This window comes from Rhincodon typus, chromosome 1 (assembly GCF_021869965.1).
Source record: "Rhincodon typus isolate 14 chromosome 1, sRhiTyp1.1, whole genome shotgun sequence".
NCBI lineage: Eukaryota > Metazoa > Chordata > Chondrichthyes > Orectolobiformes > Rhincodontidae > Rhincodon > Rhincodon typus.
This window is the reverse complement of record NC_063332.1, coordinates 26,957,831-26,973,795: the sequence shown is the minus strand read 5'-3', so window position 1 is coordinate 26,973,795 and position 15,965 is coordinate 26,957,831. Positions and strand designations below refer to the sequence as shown.

Sequence of the window (15,965 nt, the reverse complement as noted above, 5' to 3'; positions counted from 1 at the left end):
TGATGTTTAAAAGTTAAATTTTTATTCTCCTGTCTCAATTTTTCTATTTCATATAATCACTGCATAACAGTTAAAAATCTATACACTGCCACCACAGCTCCATACAAGGCAGCACAAACAGTATTTACATTTTTCCAAAAAAAAAAATCAATACTGAGAGGGGAAGAACAAAGTCCATAATTAGTGCAATCTCACCAGATCTAAAATTTACATACTGAGGATTATTTAGAATTGCTCCCTTATACTGCGCATAAAACCCCTGTAATAATTCTATACAATTTTTATGCTTTAATGAGACTTACAACAATACAATGCCTCAATTCTTTTTGTTCTTGCTGTTATCGTTGTGGGCACCGGTTTACAGTAGAAAATAACATTTATTCCATTCCCACACAAAAGAATTTAACAGAAAAATGAAATAAAATGTCAAACAAAAGATACAAAATGAAAATACAAACTAACTCTCATCTTGGCTGGGTGACCATATTTAAACAGTAGTGGTTGTGGTGGTGACTACGTGTGCTTCAGTTTGTTATGTACTGGAACCCTGATTTGTTACAAGGTGAAATTCTGCACTATAATTCCTCTAACGAGCAGATAAGCAAATTCCTTCTTTATTTGCTTCTTTTGATAACATTAGATTACACCCACTTTATTCAGTCCCCACTTTGTTTTTAATGATTCTTGAATTTCCTCCAACCAGAGAAGTTCCAACTTGAATCATATGACTCTTCTGTACTGAGCAAGGCTACTTAGAGTTCAGCACTGGGCACCATCTCAAGGCAGTCCTCTTTTAGCCATAACTATGATCTACTCAACAGTTTCTTCTCCCTCCTTCCCAATGTACTCCCTTCAGGCTCTGAATCATGTTTCGGTATATCCCCATGGATATTGGTGAGCCCCACAATCCATCATATAAGTGGATATTCTTCAAATACAATCTTAGACAACAAATGTAGTCATAATATTTTACTATGAGGACATCATAACCAAACCTAATCTTGTTTTTCATCTGACATTTATATACATGCAACTCTCCACATGGATCGCTGCATAATAATTCAGAGATGATAACAACCAAGCCCCTTAGTTTTGGCACACCATAACTGCTGCAAAACATTAAGATTAATTACAATGTTCCCACATCCAAAGATGTTCAGGTCACTTTACTCAAAGGACCAGAATCAAAACAAGACAACGCCTGATGTGCTTGGCTCAATCTCACACTGCATTACACACTTACCCAAAACCCTTTGTAACAACTGGAAAGATGAAGGTTAGGAAGATTAATCTGAAGGAAAAAAAAAATTTTATCTGCTTCATCTGACTGAACCCCAATACCAAATGGGCAGAGGCTACCGTTACTGCTCATTCAGTCTCAGCCTGTTAAATCTACCATTTATTTTTTGATTCTTTCCATGGCTTCCCAAATCAGTAAAGAATTCTCTATTGGGCCAAACATTGAAAAATAAGGCATGTGATTCACACAAGTTGGAACAATCAGCTGAAGGGATGTCCTCAACTGTCCTCCCTTAGTACTGCTTAAGTCACTGCTCAGTCCTCGATTAGAAAAATTCAGGAGTACAACATTTGCCAGGGAATATCAAGTACATAAACCATCCTCAGTTTAAACAAAAACATCAGCAAAACGTCACAACAGGACAACAGATATCTTAAAAGTCCCACTGAATTGAACTGCAGTGTTGCATTGCAATTTCCCCAGATTTCACTAATGAGGAAAGCAACACATAATAAATGCATATTGCCCAATACGAGCTTTCAGGTTTCTAAAGCATTAAGTGCCAAGACATTGATGCAAACAGTTTCTAAGAATGTTCAGCTGTTATATGCTGATTGTGGTCATTTATTTATCATAGGATATTCATTGAACATTGCTGATACACACATACAGCAAGATAGAATGGAAATCAATAAATAGAAATTCCCAAAATCTGTGAAATATTTGCAAAAGAATGTGCACTGAAAACCACAAAAAATGTTAGCAATAATGGTCCATGTTTTACTTTAGAAAAATTAAATTTTTGCAGGAAAAAGATTTAAAACAAACTGTTTGGATACTGATCTGCAGCTTTAGGTAGGGATAGGTCCATTATGAAAATGAAAATGCAATATCATTTAGTAAGGGGAAGTGGAAACACCGTAGGTAAAGGAAAATGTAAGGATCTAGTTTAGACTCATTTAATTCAGATATAACACTTGTTTAAATAATAATTCAGTATCCCATGTTAAACTTCAAATAGATTTGCATTTTGCCATTGGAGCCAAGCCACAACTTGGGTTAAGGCAGAATGCAAAACAGTGAAACACTGAAGGATCCATGGCTGCTTACTACCATTCTGACAAACCAGCATTCCCTTCATAGGGGAGGATTCATGAGCATGTCAAGCACATCTTAATGTAACAACTTGTTTAACAGCATCTGCACTACTGGAACACACCACCTCTTTTTGCTAAAATGAATAGAGACACTTTCTCTCCACCTATTGAACTAGAAGTTCCTCTCTAGTGGCAAGCATACCAACATTAATGAAAACTGTCCTGTTTGGAAAGACCTAGGCTGTGCAATAAATACATCCTTCACTCCAGGTTTTTTTTACCGTTCCCAAAGATTCAAGCAATGACTATTTCTCTTTGTCTGAGGTGAAACACACTTAATGCAAAATTACAAAAACAGGTGAAAAGCTAATAAAATCTTTTAGAAATGAATTTGAGGACTGAAAACCTATGCAAATTGATATAATGATGACAATGCATGGGCAAGTAGTGACTCAGCAAACCTACTGTGCAACGTAGTGATGCTATTCTACCTAAAAGTAGCAGTACTGAGATCCAATTAATTTTTTTTAAAGACCCTTTCTCTGTAGAAACAGCATTATTAATTGCTAGATATGATAGCACATACTGGTCACTAATCCTTTCAGGTGGAGTCATCCATTATTGCTCAGTGTTATGCAATAGGTATATAAAACTGGGCTATCACTGCTGTTTGAAGAAGGGGCCACAGTATAAAGTTGGTTCAGATTACATTGTGCAGTAAGATTTTAGTTTAAATTAGGTAGAATGCTAGTTTAGCTCTGGTCATGTGATAATCACATGAAGCCAAGAAAATCTTGACAAATAGTAAAGTTATCCTCACAATTACCAGCTAAGCTGTGAAGACATCGGGCAGTTTTGCTTTTTAAACCTGACACGTATCTGAGGTTATATACCTTGTATATAAAATGCCTTCTTTTGACCTTATTAATAGCAAAATCAACAACCAAAAATTTACATTTTTGCACTAACAGGTGGATGTATTGTCTTTAATTTGAAAGAGGTGGGTCCTTTGCTTTTCTTTGCCACATGTGTTACCGGAAGCTGACTGTCATGGTGTAGTAACCTATAGGCAACAATCTACTACAGCCTGCCAACAACTCATAGCAACTTCTAGAGACAGAAAGTGCAATTGTCAAAAGCACAGCATCAGCCTGCCCTTTAATCACTTTCAAACTATTAAGGATACTGCACTAAAATTTGAATACTCCCTAATCTGTCCCAATTAAAACAACCTAGTATAATTAACATTAGATACTAGCTGAAGGAACTCAGGAACAAAAAAAACTGTTGTCACTTATACATAAATGCACAAAACTTTGAATACTAAATGTTTTGGAAAAAAGCATGAAGACCTTGACTAACACAAATTAAATCAAAACTCAAACACTATTACCATACAAACCAGGTTTTAGTGACCTTTAAGAATGATCGTTTACATCTGATAACCAAAAAGGCACGTTTCCACATAAAGTCTCCAGGAATTCAGTCCTGGTATTCGTTCAGTACTCTTCAAGATGGAACGCCAATTCATCTGATATATTTGTTGGTAAAATGAACAAGTCTTTGATCTGCAGTTAAAGGCTGCTGAAACACTTAGTACTGCTCTAATTTGCAGGACACATTTTCAGCAGCTTCATAAATAAATTTACCACAGTGCTAATACAAACATAACCGCATAGATAACACAGTTTTCTAAAGGCATGGAAGGTATAGGACAGATCCTAAACCCTGCCTTCCTTCCAGCACTTTTCTCTTTTGGCCATTCTTTACATTCAATTTGCATGGCTGTGGGGGGAAAAACAGGCTGAAGGGCTAATTAGATGGTCCCAGCACTGGCACAATGCACTGAATGACTTCTTTGCAAGATTCTACGATTCACCGGGTCTGTACCTTTTCAAACACAGGGAAGCATAACATACAATCTCAATTCCATCTTCATGTTTAAAGTTCTAGCACAGATCACGGGCAGGCAGTCAAAGTGAGGTCAGCAAAGAGCATAAACCTGAGAATATCCTGATCCCTTTGAACCAGTACAGTTATGCAATTACCCTGTGAGCTACCCTTTTATCTTGGTATATATCACCAAATAAAACAAATCTGAGCATAACAGGTAAAGCAAGTGCTTATTAAATATATTTTGTTGCACAACTATTAGTGTCATGCATTAAGTTTCTTGCAAGATTTTATGCAATTAATTTTAGGCCATCATGAATGGCAATCTTGAAACTAAAATGATCAAAAATGCCTGAGGGATAAAATAAGCCACAAAGTTAATGCAGCATTCAGTATGTTACTACTGGTGCTTCAAATTCCCTTGGGTAGAAAACATGATGGGAACACAGTTTTCAGAACTATATGCTCCTGGTTGTTCCAATCCTTGGAAAAACTATTTTGCAAATGATTTCTTCCAATTACAGATCAGGATGAGCCATCAGTGGGAGCTTTGGGACTAAGAGTTTCCTTTTAGTCCTATCTATAACATGTTCCTATCAAGTAAGAGATTTAAACAAGAACCTCAGTGATCATTTCTTATTTGTTTATTCTACTATTTAAACAGTTTTCATGGGGAGAGGTTATTTATTATAACTATGTTTATCTGACTTTATTTCAGCAATTTATTATACCAAGATAATAATTCAAATCAATGCTATGTAAGGATGAAAAACAATCTTTCACTTATAAATTCTTTACAATTCATTTTAGCATATTGCAATTTTAATTGCAGAGCTCCCGACAGCAGCTGAGAAACAGATTATTAAGATCAAGTGAGAGCTGTTGAAAATTAATACAAATTAGGATTACCTGTTGGACAGGCAGACACAATTACTTTTATTCAGTAACAGGTCAAACGTCATAGGATTGATTAATCAAAAATTTAGCACAACAGAAGCACGGATTAAGCCACTAATAAACTTAGATTCACTGATAGATTAAGATAATGAATGACTTTATACTTTCCTTTGTAGCTGTGCATTACTAAGGGTATCAATCAGAATTATAGGCCCAAGGATCTTCTTCAATTGAAATGATGGCACGTATTTTAATTAGTGAGTCAGCACTACATATGCAAGCTCATAAGTCATGTCATTTTGCCTTATCACAGAAGCCTTGCTGCTAATCTTAAATAAATTTATCTTTTTGCTGAACTAACCATTAGATTTAATCAAAAAGGGGAGAAAGTCATAGTTAACTACTTCATTGCTGTTAAAATTTATAGCGGATTTAGATCCAGTACTTAAATGTCACATTAACTCTGGGCACAAAAACATCTAGGTATGCCTAATGTGAATTCTGAAACCTACCAAATAATCTGGGACTATATAAAATACAAACTATTTTAGAAATAGAGCCACCTATAAACAGTCAATCTCCCAGTATGGGTCCCATAATGTTGATGTATTGACAAATGTGAAACATACCTTTTTGGATAGTACTGGATGCTCAAAAATACAAAAACTTCACTCAATGAAAAAAGCAAAATAACAACTTTTCAAATATTTGTGAACATTGGAAAGGAGATACCAAGCAACTTTTTCCCCTCCATTCTTCCTCTTCTTGCACCACTGAACAAAGACAGCACACCATAATTGCTCACAGCAAGTATCTGCGTCTAGCATCTTCATCAAGGGTAAGGTCAACCACCTCCGGAGCCCCACTCCAGGTTGGTTGGGAGACGGCAGCCCACGAATGCACTTGTTGTTGCTGGACCCTGCTGCTGAGGCAATATGAATGAGAACTCTGCTTCCATGCTGAACAGCTCTGAATTACACCAGGTCTAGTCTGAATCGATCTGTTTGCAAGCAATCAAAAAAAAAATTAATCACAACCATTTCAAAGTCCCTTTAGCTTTTGGAATTCACTTTTTTTGATAATAATCATCTTTCCTTTTAAGGATCTGCATCATCATCAGTCAACTTGCCATCAACGTTGCTCTTCCAACAACCAGTAGGAGATACATGAGAAATTATGACAACTCTTCCCACATCAATATATTTCAGCTGCAACATGAACATTTAGTACAAAAGCACAGTGGAACTGGCTGCATTCAACTGGCCATTCCCTTCTCCTCCTAAGGCAGTAACTCATGGAAGGATAATAATTTGTTAAATTCAATTGGCCTTTAAATATTCTTTCCACAGGATGAATTCTTTGTATGTTACTCTGAACAGTGCATCTGCCTCCTTCTGTTTATAACTCAATCCCATTTTTCAGGAAGCATATGGGTGCATGCAATACACTAATTTTTGTGTCTATTATTACCACTAATTTATTTATTGCCTTCTGCATCCAGACACATGCACCAGGTAAAGCTGACAGGCCAGTAACTCCTACATTCACATTGTCTCAGTCACATGAATGGCACTTTGCATTTGGTTTCAGAACCTCTTGCTTACAGAGATGAAAAGTGAATCAATTTCTCTAACTTAAGCACTGTCTTGATCCCTGCTAGAAATTACAAAGGAAAAGATTAGATTCCTCTGTGTTTCTTTCATTCATTACTCTCCTTTCCATGCTTCCTCCTCTGGCATGGATCACCCTTCGTGTCCGCCATCATTTTTAGAGTTGGCAAGTGGTTTTACAGCCAGATGTCTTTCCTGCTGCTTACACTCCCTATTTATTTGGGCGAGGGACTGGCACTGCTATTTGCTGTGTTGTCTGCGGCATTGGCTGGTGACCTTGCATTGTGATCTCCATATCTAAAAGCCAGGGAGACCGAACAAGCCCAGGGGCTACAGACCAATTCACTTCACCTCAATGGTAAGAAAGATAATAGAATCTTATACGTAACAACATATTGGAAAGCATCTGGAACCTGAACATATAATGAAGAATAGTCAACACAGATTTCATAAAAGGTCATGCTTGACTAACTTTATTAAATTATTAGGAGAGAAGTGACAGAAAAAGATCACATTAGCACTGCAGAAGAGAGAGATTGGAGTCTTTGGTAAGATACTGTTTTGGAGATAAACAAGATCAGAACATATGTAGTGAGGGGGATAAGTAGCAGAATGGATAGCAAGTTGGTCATGGAGCAGAAAACAGTAGGGGTTAAAGGTACTTACTAATATTGGCAAAAGGTACGAGGTGGTATTCCATAAGTATTGGAGCTAGGACCACTGTTGTTCACTATTTATATAAACCATTTGGATTTGGGAATCGGAAGTACAATTTCAAAAATTGTGGACGATACCATATTGGGGAGTGCAGTTAATACAGAGGACTGTGACAAAATACATGAAGACATTAATAAACTTGAAGAATTGGTGTGCAATTGGTAAATGAACTTCAACATAAGCCAAGCATAAAGATGTTATATTTTGTTAGGTCAAATATGGAGGTCACATTTTTTTGGAAAGAAAGAGCCTAAAGGGAATAGAAAAGCAGGAAGATCTAGGGGAGAAATACAGCCATCACTGATAGCAGTCATGCAGGTTAATAAAATCATTTTAAAAAGCAAGCAAAGCACTGGGGTTCATTTTTAGAGCAACGGAATTCTAAAACATGGAAGCTATGTTAAACTTGTACAAAACATTGGTTGGACCACAACCGGAATCTATGCATAGCTCTGAAATCCACATAGAAAGGATATCAAACACTAGAAAAGATTTATTAGGGTAAGAATTGTGAGATTATAACTATCAGGTAAGATTCTTTCCTATAGAAAAGAGAAGACTGACTGAGGGCTGACCTGATGGATGTCTTGAAAATTCGAAAGGGTTCAATTGGGTAGTTGTTGAAAAGATTTCTCCACTTTTCAGGGAAAGCATATCTAATGGTTAACTATGCAAAATAAACATTAAAAATTCCAAAGAGGAAATCTCTTTACCAGCAGAACAGTTAAACTATGAAACTCACAACCAGTGGCTTAGGCAACTAGCATATACAGATTTTAAACAGAAGCTCGATAAACACAGGGGTGAAAGGAATAGAGAAATATGTCGGTTCACATTTGAAGAAAAAGTGTGGGGAAAAGGGCTAAGGAGCATAAATTCTGGCACGGACCTACTGAATGAATGGCCTGCTTTACAACTGCAAATAGTAGGTAATACGGTGTAATGTGGCCTCAGATCTGAATGCAGGTTTACCATTTTTGCAGTTCTGCCTTAGTTATTTCTGCTTTTATCTTCTACACTGAATTGTGCTGTGATCATTTTCTCAATATGCTTGTCATTTAATAGGAATTACTATTTTTAGATTATGACTGCAAAGCATTTGGGGTCAGAGATTTTCCCAATGTTCATGTCCAAGAAAGATGCTTGTACCTTGTATCTTCTTGAATTCCTACAATTTCGACCTCGCTATCCGAGGAGGCAATTTGGATTTCTTCCTTAATTGGTACAGAGAAACCTGTAGAGTCTTCTGCTATGAAGCTCTCTTCGCCTTGACCTGGAAGGAACCAGAGAGCACTAACAACCTTAGTGTGAGCATTCAGACATGATTTACTTTGACAAAATTCACTGCCACAGCAAAAAATAACCACCAGTAACTCAAATATTGAGAAAATGCCCGAGCAAAATCTCAACCCATTTCTGAACACTCACCTTGCTTTCCCAATATTATGCAACTTCTACCTCATTTTCTTATTTTTCCAGTTTTCTATGTAGCACCTCTTAAAAAAAGACTGTCTTTGGCATAAGAAGAGGTAGGAAACTTCAGGGTTTACTCAAGTACTCTTGTCTGAGTAAGAAGGTTGAAGGCTTCAAATACCACTCCAGGATTTGGGTTCTTAACCGAGGGTGCCATTTCAATACTGTTCTAGGGTGTGCTGCATCGTCGATTTTCAAATGAACCATTAAAGTAAAATCTCATCTGCCGAATAAGTGAGAATTAAAGCAGTAGTAGCACTATTTGGAGTTGTCCAAAAGATCTTCTAAAGTACAGGTCCAATATTTCTCCACCAATCAATACCAAAATGGACGAATTCATTATTCACATAATTGCTATTTCCAACGGCTTCTCTTGATTCCTTCATGGGACGTGAGCATTGCTGGCTATGCTAGTATTTATTACCCATTCCTAATTGCCTTGGATAAGGTGGTAGTGAGCTGCCTTGTTAAACCATTGCAGTCCTTGGAATGTTAGGATCTTGTTGCATGGACCTTCTTACTTACAGAAGAACAATAACTGTGCTTGAAATAAATTTCCTTTGTGCATTATGTTAGGATACCTTGAGAGATAAGGATTAGATTTGGTCGGTTAGCTCAGATGGTTAGAGTGTGGTGCTAATAGTGCCAAGGTCATGGGTTGAGTCCCCATTCTGGCCAAGTCTGTAGGTTTCTCGCCAAGAATTTAATGTTTGGGGCAGCACAATGGCTCAGTGGTTAGCACTGCTGCCTCACAGTGCCAGGAACCCAGGTTCGATTCCAGCCTCGGGCAACTGTCTGTGTGGAGTTTACAGATTCTCCCTGGGTCTGCGTGGGTTTCTTCCGGGTGCTCCGGTTTCCTCCCACAGTCCAAAGATGAGCAGGGTTGGTGGATTGGTCATGCTAAATTGCCCATAGTGTCCAGGGATGTTTAGGTTAGGTGGGTTAGACATGGAAAATGCAGGGGTAGGGGAATGGGTCTGGGTGGGATGCTTTTCGGACGGGCGGTGTGGACTTGTTGGGCCGAATGGCCTGTTTCCACACTGTACAGACTCTATGATCTATTCCAGAACTCAGGTTAACACTCATTAACTAGTTAAGAGACATTTTGCAACACAGCTGAAAGTAATTCAGCCTTCCTCCCCGATGAAAAATGTTTGGCATCTCAATGAATGTAGTCAGCAATCAATGCACGAGTAATCACTTTTTCACACTACTAAGGACATCAATACATTCCTTAGCTCATACAGATCACAAGGTAACTTTACAAGCACTATGCATTATGCTAAAATAATACTGTTAAGAAATGGAGATGCACAAAATCACACTTGGATTCAATATATTGTGCATAATTGCCAAAACTGAAAAAATGGTTGGTATCTAACTACAATAGTCTGTGGGCATCAAATTGAAAGAAAAAGAATGAAAGAAGAGTTAAAAAGAACAAAATTTGACAAAGGTTAGAGGATTGAGGAACCCACAAGAGATCACATAAAAGGGAGAAATTAAACTGAGGGCAAACTAATAAGTATAGTATAAGAAACTAATAGCATTTCAAATATACTAAATAAACAAGATGCTAAAGCGAAGAGGAAATAAAGTCAATAACTAATGTAAAGCAAAAGTATTACAGAAACTAATACGGCCAAAGACCCTGGACCTGATGGGATGCACACTAGGACTTTAAAGAAAGTAGCTACAGAAATAGTGAATGTAATGGTAGCAATCTTCCAAGAACCCTTAGATTCTGAAAACGGCCCACAGGATTGGAAAACTGCCAATGTAATAAAAACAAGCAGGGTCAGCAGGCCTTCATGATGGGGAAATCCATGCCTGACAAATTTATTACATTCTTTGAGGAGGAAACAAGCAAGATAAAGGACATGTTATATATTTGGAACTCCCAAAAGGGATCTGAAAAGGTATCGCACCTAGGCTACTTAATAAAGGAGCCCACGGTGTGAGGGGTAGTACATTAACGTGGATAGAGAATTAGCTAATAGAAGAAAGACTGTTGGGATAATGGGGGCATTTTCAAGATGGCAACCTGTAATTAGTTGCAGTGCCACAGGAATCTGTGCTAGGGCCACAATTATTTACAATATATGTAAATGACTTGGTCGAGGGAAGGGTGAATTAGTCAAGTTGGCAGATGACACAAAAATAGATTGGAAAGCAAGTAGAGAGGATGATAATATAATCTGGGAAATTTGAGGTTATGCACTTTAGCAGAAAGAGTAGAAATGCTGAATAATATTTAAATGGGGAAAGACTGCACAAAGCTGTAACACAGAGGGATTTGGTTATCCTCATGCATGAATCACAAAAGGCTTACGTTGAACACAATGTGGAGCTGGAGGAACACAGCAGGTCAGGCAGCGTCAGAGGAGCAGGAAAGATGGCATTTCGGGTTGGGACCCTTCTTCACCTGACCCTAAACATCAACTTTCCTGTGCCTCTGAAGCTGCCTGACCTGCTGTGTTCCTCCAGCATCTGCAGTTCTTGCTATCTCTGAGGCTTACATTCAAGTTCAGTAGGCAATAGGGAAGGCTGTTGGCCTTTATTTCAAAGGGAATGGAGTGTGAAAAAAGGGAGGCCTTGCTGAAACAATGTAAGGCACTAGTCAAGCCATACCTAGAATACTGTGAACAGTTTCAGTCCCCTTATCTAAGGAACAATATACAGGAATTAGAAACAGTCCAGAGACAGTACATTAGGTTAATTTCAGGAATGGAGGGATTTTCTTATAGGAGAGATTGAGACGGTTGAGCTTGTACTCATAGCCGTTTAGAAGGAGAACAGATCTTATTGAAATATAGAGGATCCTTAGGGGGCTTGACAAGATAGATGTACAGGGTTTGCTTCCCCTTGTGGATGAGTCTAGGGCCACAGGACATAATCTTAGAGTAAGGTGTCACCCACTTAAACGGAGATAAGGAGGAACATTTTCTCTCAGAGGATAGTGAATCTGTGGAATTCTATACCATTGAGAACTATCAATGGTGGGTTGTTGAGTATAATCAAGGTGAAATGTACAGATTATTTCATCAGTAAGGGAATCAAGGATTTTGGGGAAAAGGCAGGAGAGTGGAGTAGATATATTATCAGATCAACCAAATGATCTCATACAATAGCAGAACAAACTTGATGAGCCGAAAGGCCTACATCTGGTTCTACATCTTATGGGCAAGCTCAACAAACGGGTTCATTGAGGCCCTACCTAAAAATGGGGTAATTCGTATTTATACTAATAAATCCCCATTTGTTGAATTATGAAACAAATAAAAGTCACCAGAGCCCATTCTGGAGTACCTTCCAAGAGTTAACCATAAGTTGACAGTAGTTAAAATCAGCAAGCAGGCTGCCAGCTTGTCATCTTGGATAAAGATGATGCAGATAAGAAAATTACTAATATGCAAAAGTGGTACTTTTGGCAGTGAAACACATAATTCCTTAAGATACATTGCCAAATTAAAATATCACTTTTGCAGAACAATTTCTGGACCATCTCACACCCATGTTCTAATGGTTTAAATTCTAACCACTTCATCACTTCACACATACACTTCTGTAAAGTATGATGGGTATTAATGCATTTTCGGCAACCATAAATGGAACTGGCAACATCTGCGGGATAATGGGAAGTCCAGGATTTTAAGTCCCAACTAATTTGGAGATTCATAAGAAAAGGAGAAAGCCATTCAGCTCATTGAGACTGCCCCACCAAACTATAAGATCATGGCTGATCATTATTTCAAGGCCATTTTCACAAACTATCTCCACAATGCTTGATGTCATTAGCCTCCAGGAAGCTATCAATTTCAGTCTTGAGCATGCTCAATGACTGAGCTTCTGCAGTCTATAAGGGTAGAGAAATCCAAAGATCCGAAGAAATCCAAAGAATCTCAGCCTTAAATGGCCTGCCCTTATTCTGAGATTATGTCCCCTAGTTCCAGACTCATCAATCAGGGGAATCACCTTATTTACACTCACCCTGTCACATCCTGTTACAATTTTGTATGTTTCTATGAGATCACCTCTCATTCTTTGAAATTCTAGAGAACAAAGATTCAGTTTTCACAATCTATTAAACAATCCCACCATCTCAGGGATTAATCTGGTGAATCTCTGCTGCAATCCCTCTACGGCAAGCATATCATGCCTTAGATTAGACAATCAAAACTGTACACAATTTCCCAGGTGAGAGGTCGCCAAGGTTCTCTAAAACTACAGTAAGACTGCCTTTCTATTTGCTTGCTGCACCTTCATGCTAGCTTTCAGTGACTCATGAATAAGGACAGCCAGGTCACTTTGGATACCCACACTTCCCAAGCTTTCACCATTTAAGAAATATTCTACTTGTTCTTTTCGTACCAAATGAATGACTTTACACTGTTCACATTATATCCCATGTCATATTCTAGTCCATTCATTTAACCAATGCAAGAACGTTTGAAGCTTTCTTGCATTCCCATTCTTACATTCTCCTGACAATTTATAATCCCAAACAGTTTGGCGTCATCAGCAAATGTGTCAACCTTACAATTGGTCCCCACATCCAAATTATTTATATACGTGTGAACAGCTGTGGACGCACTAATCCTTGTGATTTCCTTCCAATGGCAATATCCTACCACTTGAGAATGATTTGTTTATTCATGTATCACAGACTGTTATCATCAAAACTGCTGACAAACAAATCCAGTTTAGGAAAAAGAATAACACAATGGTTCAGCAGGAATTAATAAAGTCATAACCCCAAAATTACTTCTAAAAAAGGCAGAGGTAAAATAGATACGGCAAGTGATTCTCAATGGACTGACCTGCAACGCATTGCTCCAGCAGTTCTCGGTTTCTAACAGTGTTCACTTTAAACTCATGATGCCCAAAAGAGAATTGCTCCTGAACAACTGCAGCTGCAAGAAGATTGTCGACGTTCAGAACATCTGGGTCGGAGTTAGTGTCAGAAATATCATAGTGTGCTATCACTGGAGGTCCATCTGAGAACGAACACAACAGATAATTAATTTTCATGTACAGGTGGGAAAGAGGACAGGAAAGGTAGGAAAAGAATAAAAATTATGATAACTTCAAGTTGTTAAGTAACAATGCTATCTAGAGTAATGAGCCTCCACTATTCCTCCAATTTCTGTCTTCCACACTCTTAAATGCAGTACTGTCTCCAGCACGTGCACAAGCAAGGCAGCTTCTAAAACAATGATATAGCTGCTAAATATTTGTTTTTAATTAAAATGCGTTATTTGGGTAAAAGCAAGAAGTCACACCAAGCTTTTCAAGCTCAATGGATTTTGCAAATTCATCAGAGATTTGTAAATATGTTGCTGATAATCTGAAAATAAAGCATTAAATGTGGACAGGACTATAGGCATGATCAGGAACTGCAGTTTTACTACGTATACACAAATATGTACAAGAATGGCAATAGGAAACGGGCAGGATAACAGACACTATTCCCAAGAGCTGTGTACATAAGCAGCCTTATCATCCGTATTTCTTAACAATTATTTGTTTGATAATTTAAAAAAAGACCTTCTGCAATTGCCTCACTCTGATCCATCTCCTACCATCAATCCTAATCAAATCAACTGTAGCCTCATTTTGGGACTCCAAACAATTGTATAAAGCATGTGTCCCACCAAGTTTTGATACCTTCCCTAAATACTGAAACGGCACTTCACCTCAGATACCTTTTCTTGTTGGTCTAAGATTTAACCTAATATGTAGCTATGTTAAAAAAGGCATACTTGGCTGCTGCTACTTAACATACCCATCATATTTAGGATGAGTTGCCCACACCAGAATTCTGGTCTTGAACTCAAATTCTACCTGGCAAAATAATCAGTTGGTCATCATAGCGCACCTCTCAATAACATTTGTAGATAGGGAAAAAGGAAGAATCAGGGTGAGGAGAAAACTAACTTAACCACACAGGATGTTGCACATATGATAACCTGCAATGCCACAAAATACTGCTTATTCTATATCCTAGTCTCTTCTGGAGCCAAAAGGGCCACCTGATGGAAGGTGGACAAAACACAGACAGGTACATGGGTTTACATAATATTTTTAGATAAGTACTCTATGCCAGGGCTGACACTTGAATACTCTTGGTACACAAAACAAAAAATTAACACTCCACAACATTGTAGAAAATAAAACCTCAGTGTTGATGGGAGAAAATTGTACAAAATTTCAATACAATAAAACATGAGATGGACGTGTAGGTAGGCTTTACAGATGGTGGATGGAGAAAGACAGGAGATTGGGAAGTGTCCAGCCGTCACAAGCACAAAGGATGTCACTAGCAGTGTATAAGTAGGGAATGTTTTTAAGGAGGTAAAGATTGTAGTCCAAGTTTTAGCTCAGGTTTGAAAGGGACTCAAGGAGACAGGGTCATGGTAGCACATTTTGTAAAAATTCCAGAAACAATTTGCAGATCCAGTCTCTGCAACTGAGGGACCTCCTTCACCTTCTACCAATCCAAACCATATTCAATGCTGCAGTAAAGTTCATGTCAGATAATTTCACAACACATCTTCGCACATATCTTCACTGTTGCAATACTGTGGAGGAGGTGGCCTAGTGGTAACGTCACTGAGCTAGTAATCTAAAGTCCCAGGCTCATGTTCTGGATGGATGGATTCAAATCACATCATGGCAGATGGGGCAATTTAAATTCAATAAAAAAAATTGGATAAAAAGTTAGTCAGATGGTGACTATTTAACCACTGTCAATTGCCAGAAAAACTCATCTGGTTCACTAATGGCCTTTATGGAAGGAAGTCTATTGTTCTTAGCTGATCTGGCCTTCATGTGACTCAAGACCCACAGGAATGTGATTGATGCTCAATTGCCCTCTAAGTGTTCTAGAAAACCAATCAGTGCAAGGACATCGAAGACAGGCAACAAACGCTTTCTTTCCACTAACACCCACATATCATACAAGACAAGGGGAAAAAAAAAATCACTAAAGTGATAGATAACAGTGTGGAGCTGGAGGAACACAGCAGGCCAGGCAGC

The 15,965-nt window shown here is 38.1% G+C and overlaps 1 protein-coding gene across 4 annotated transcripts in view; it reads right to left on the bottom strand.

Moving 5' to 3' along the window:
• The window catches only part of c1h18orf25 (chromosome 1 C18orf25 homolog), a 96,303-nt gene continuing 80,338 nt past the window's right edge, over positions 1-15,965 (bottom strand). For 2 of the 4 annotated variants that reach the window (XM_048595164.1, XM_048595173.1), the window contains exons 4-6: positions 13,748-13,924; positions 8,604-8,727; positions 1-6,127 (exon numbers count right to left, since the gene is read on the bottom strand). In XM_048595164.1, the coding sequence (XP_048451121.1) occupies positions 5,929-6,127; positions 8,604-8,727; positions 13,748-13,924 (500 nt within the window). In that variant the 3' untranslated portion in view covers positions 1-5,928. Of the gene's footprint in view, positions 6,128-8,603; positions 8,728-9,053; positions 9,151-13,747; positions 13,925-15,965 lie in introns of those variants that run through there. The other 2 variants (XM_048595194.1, XR_007261776.1) reach the window with 2 other exon arrangements.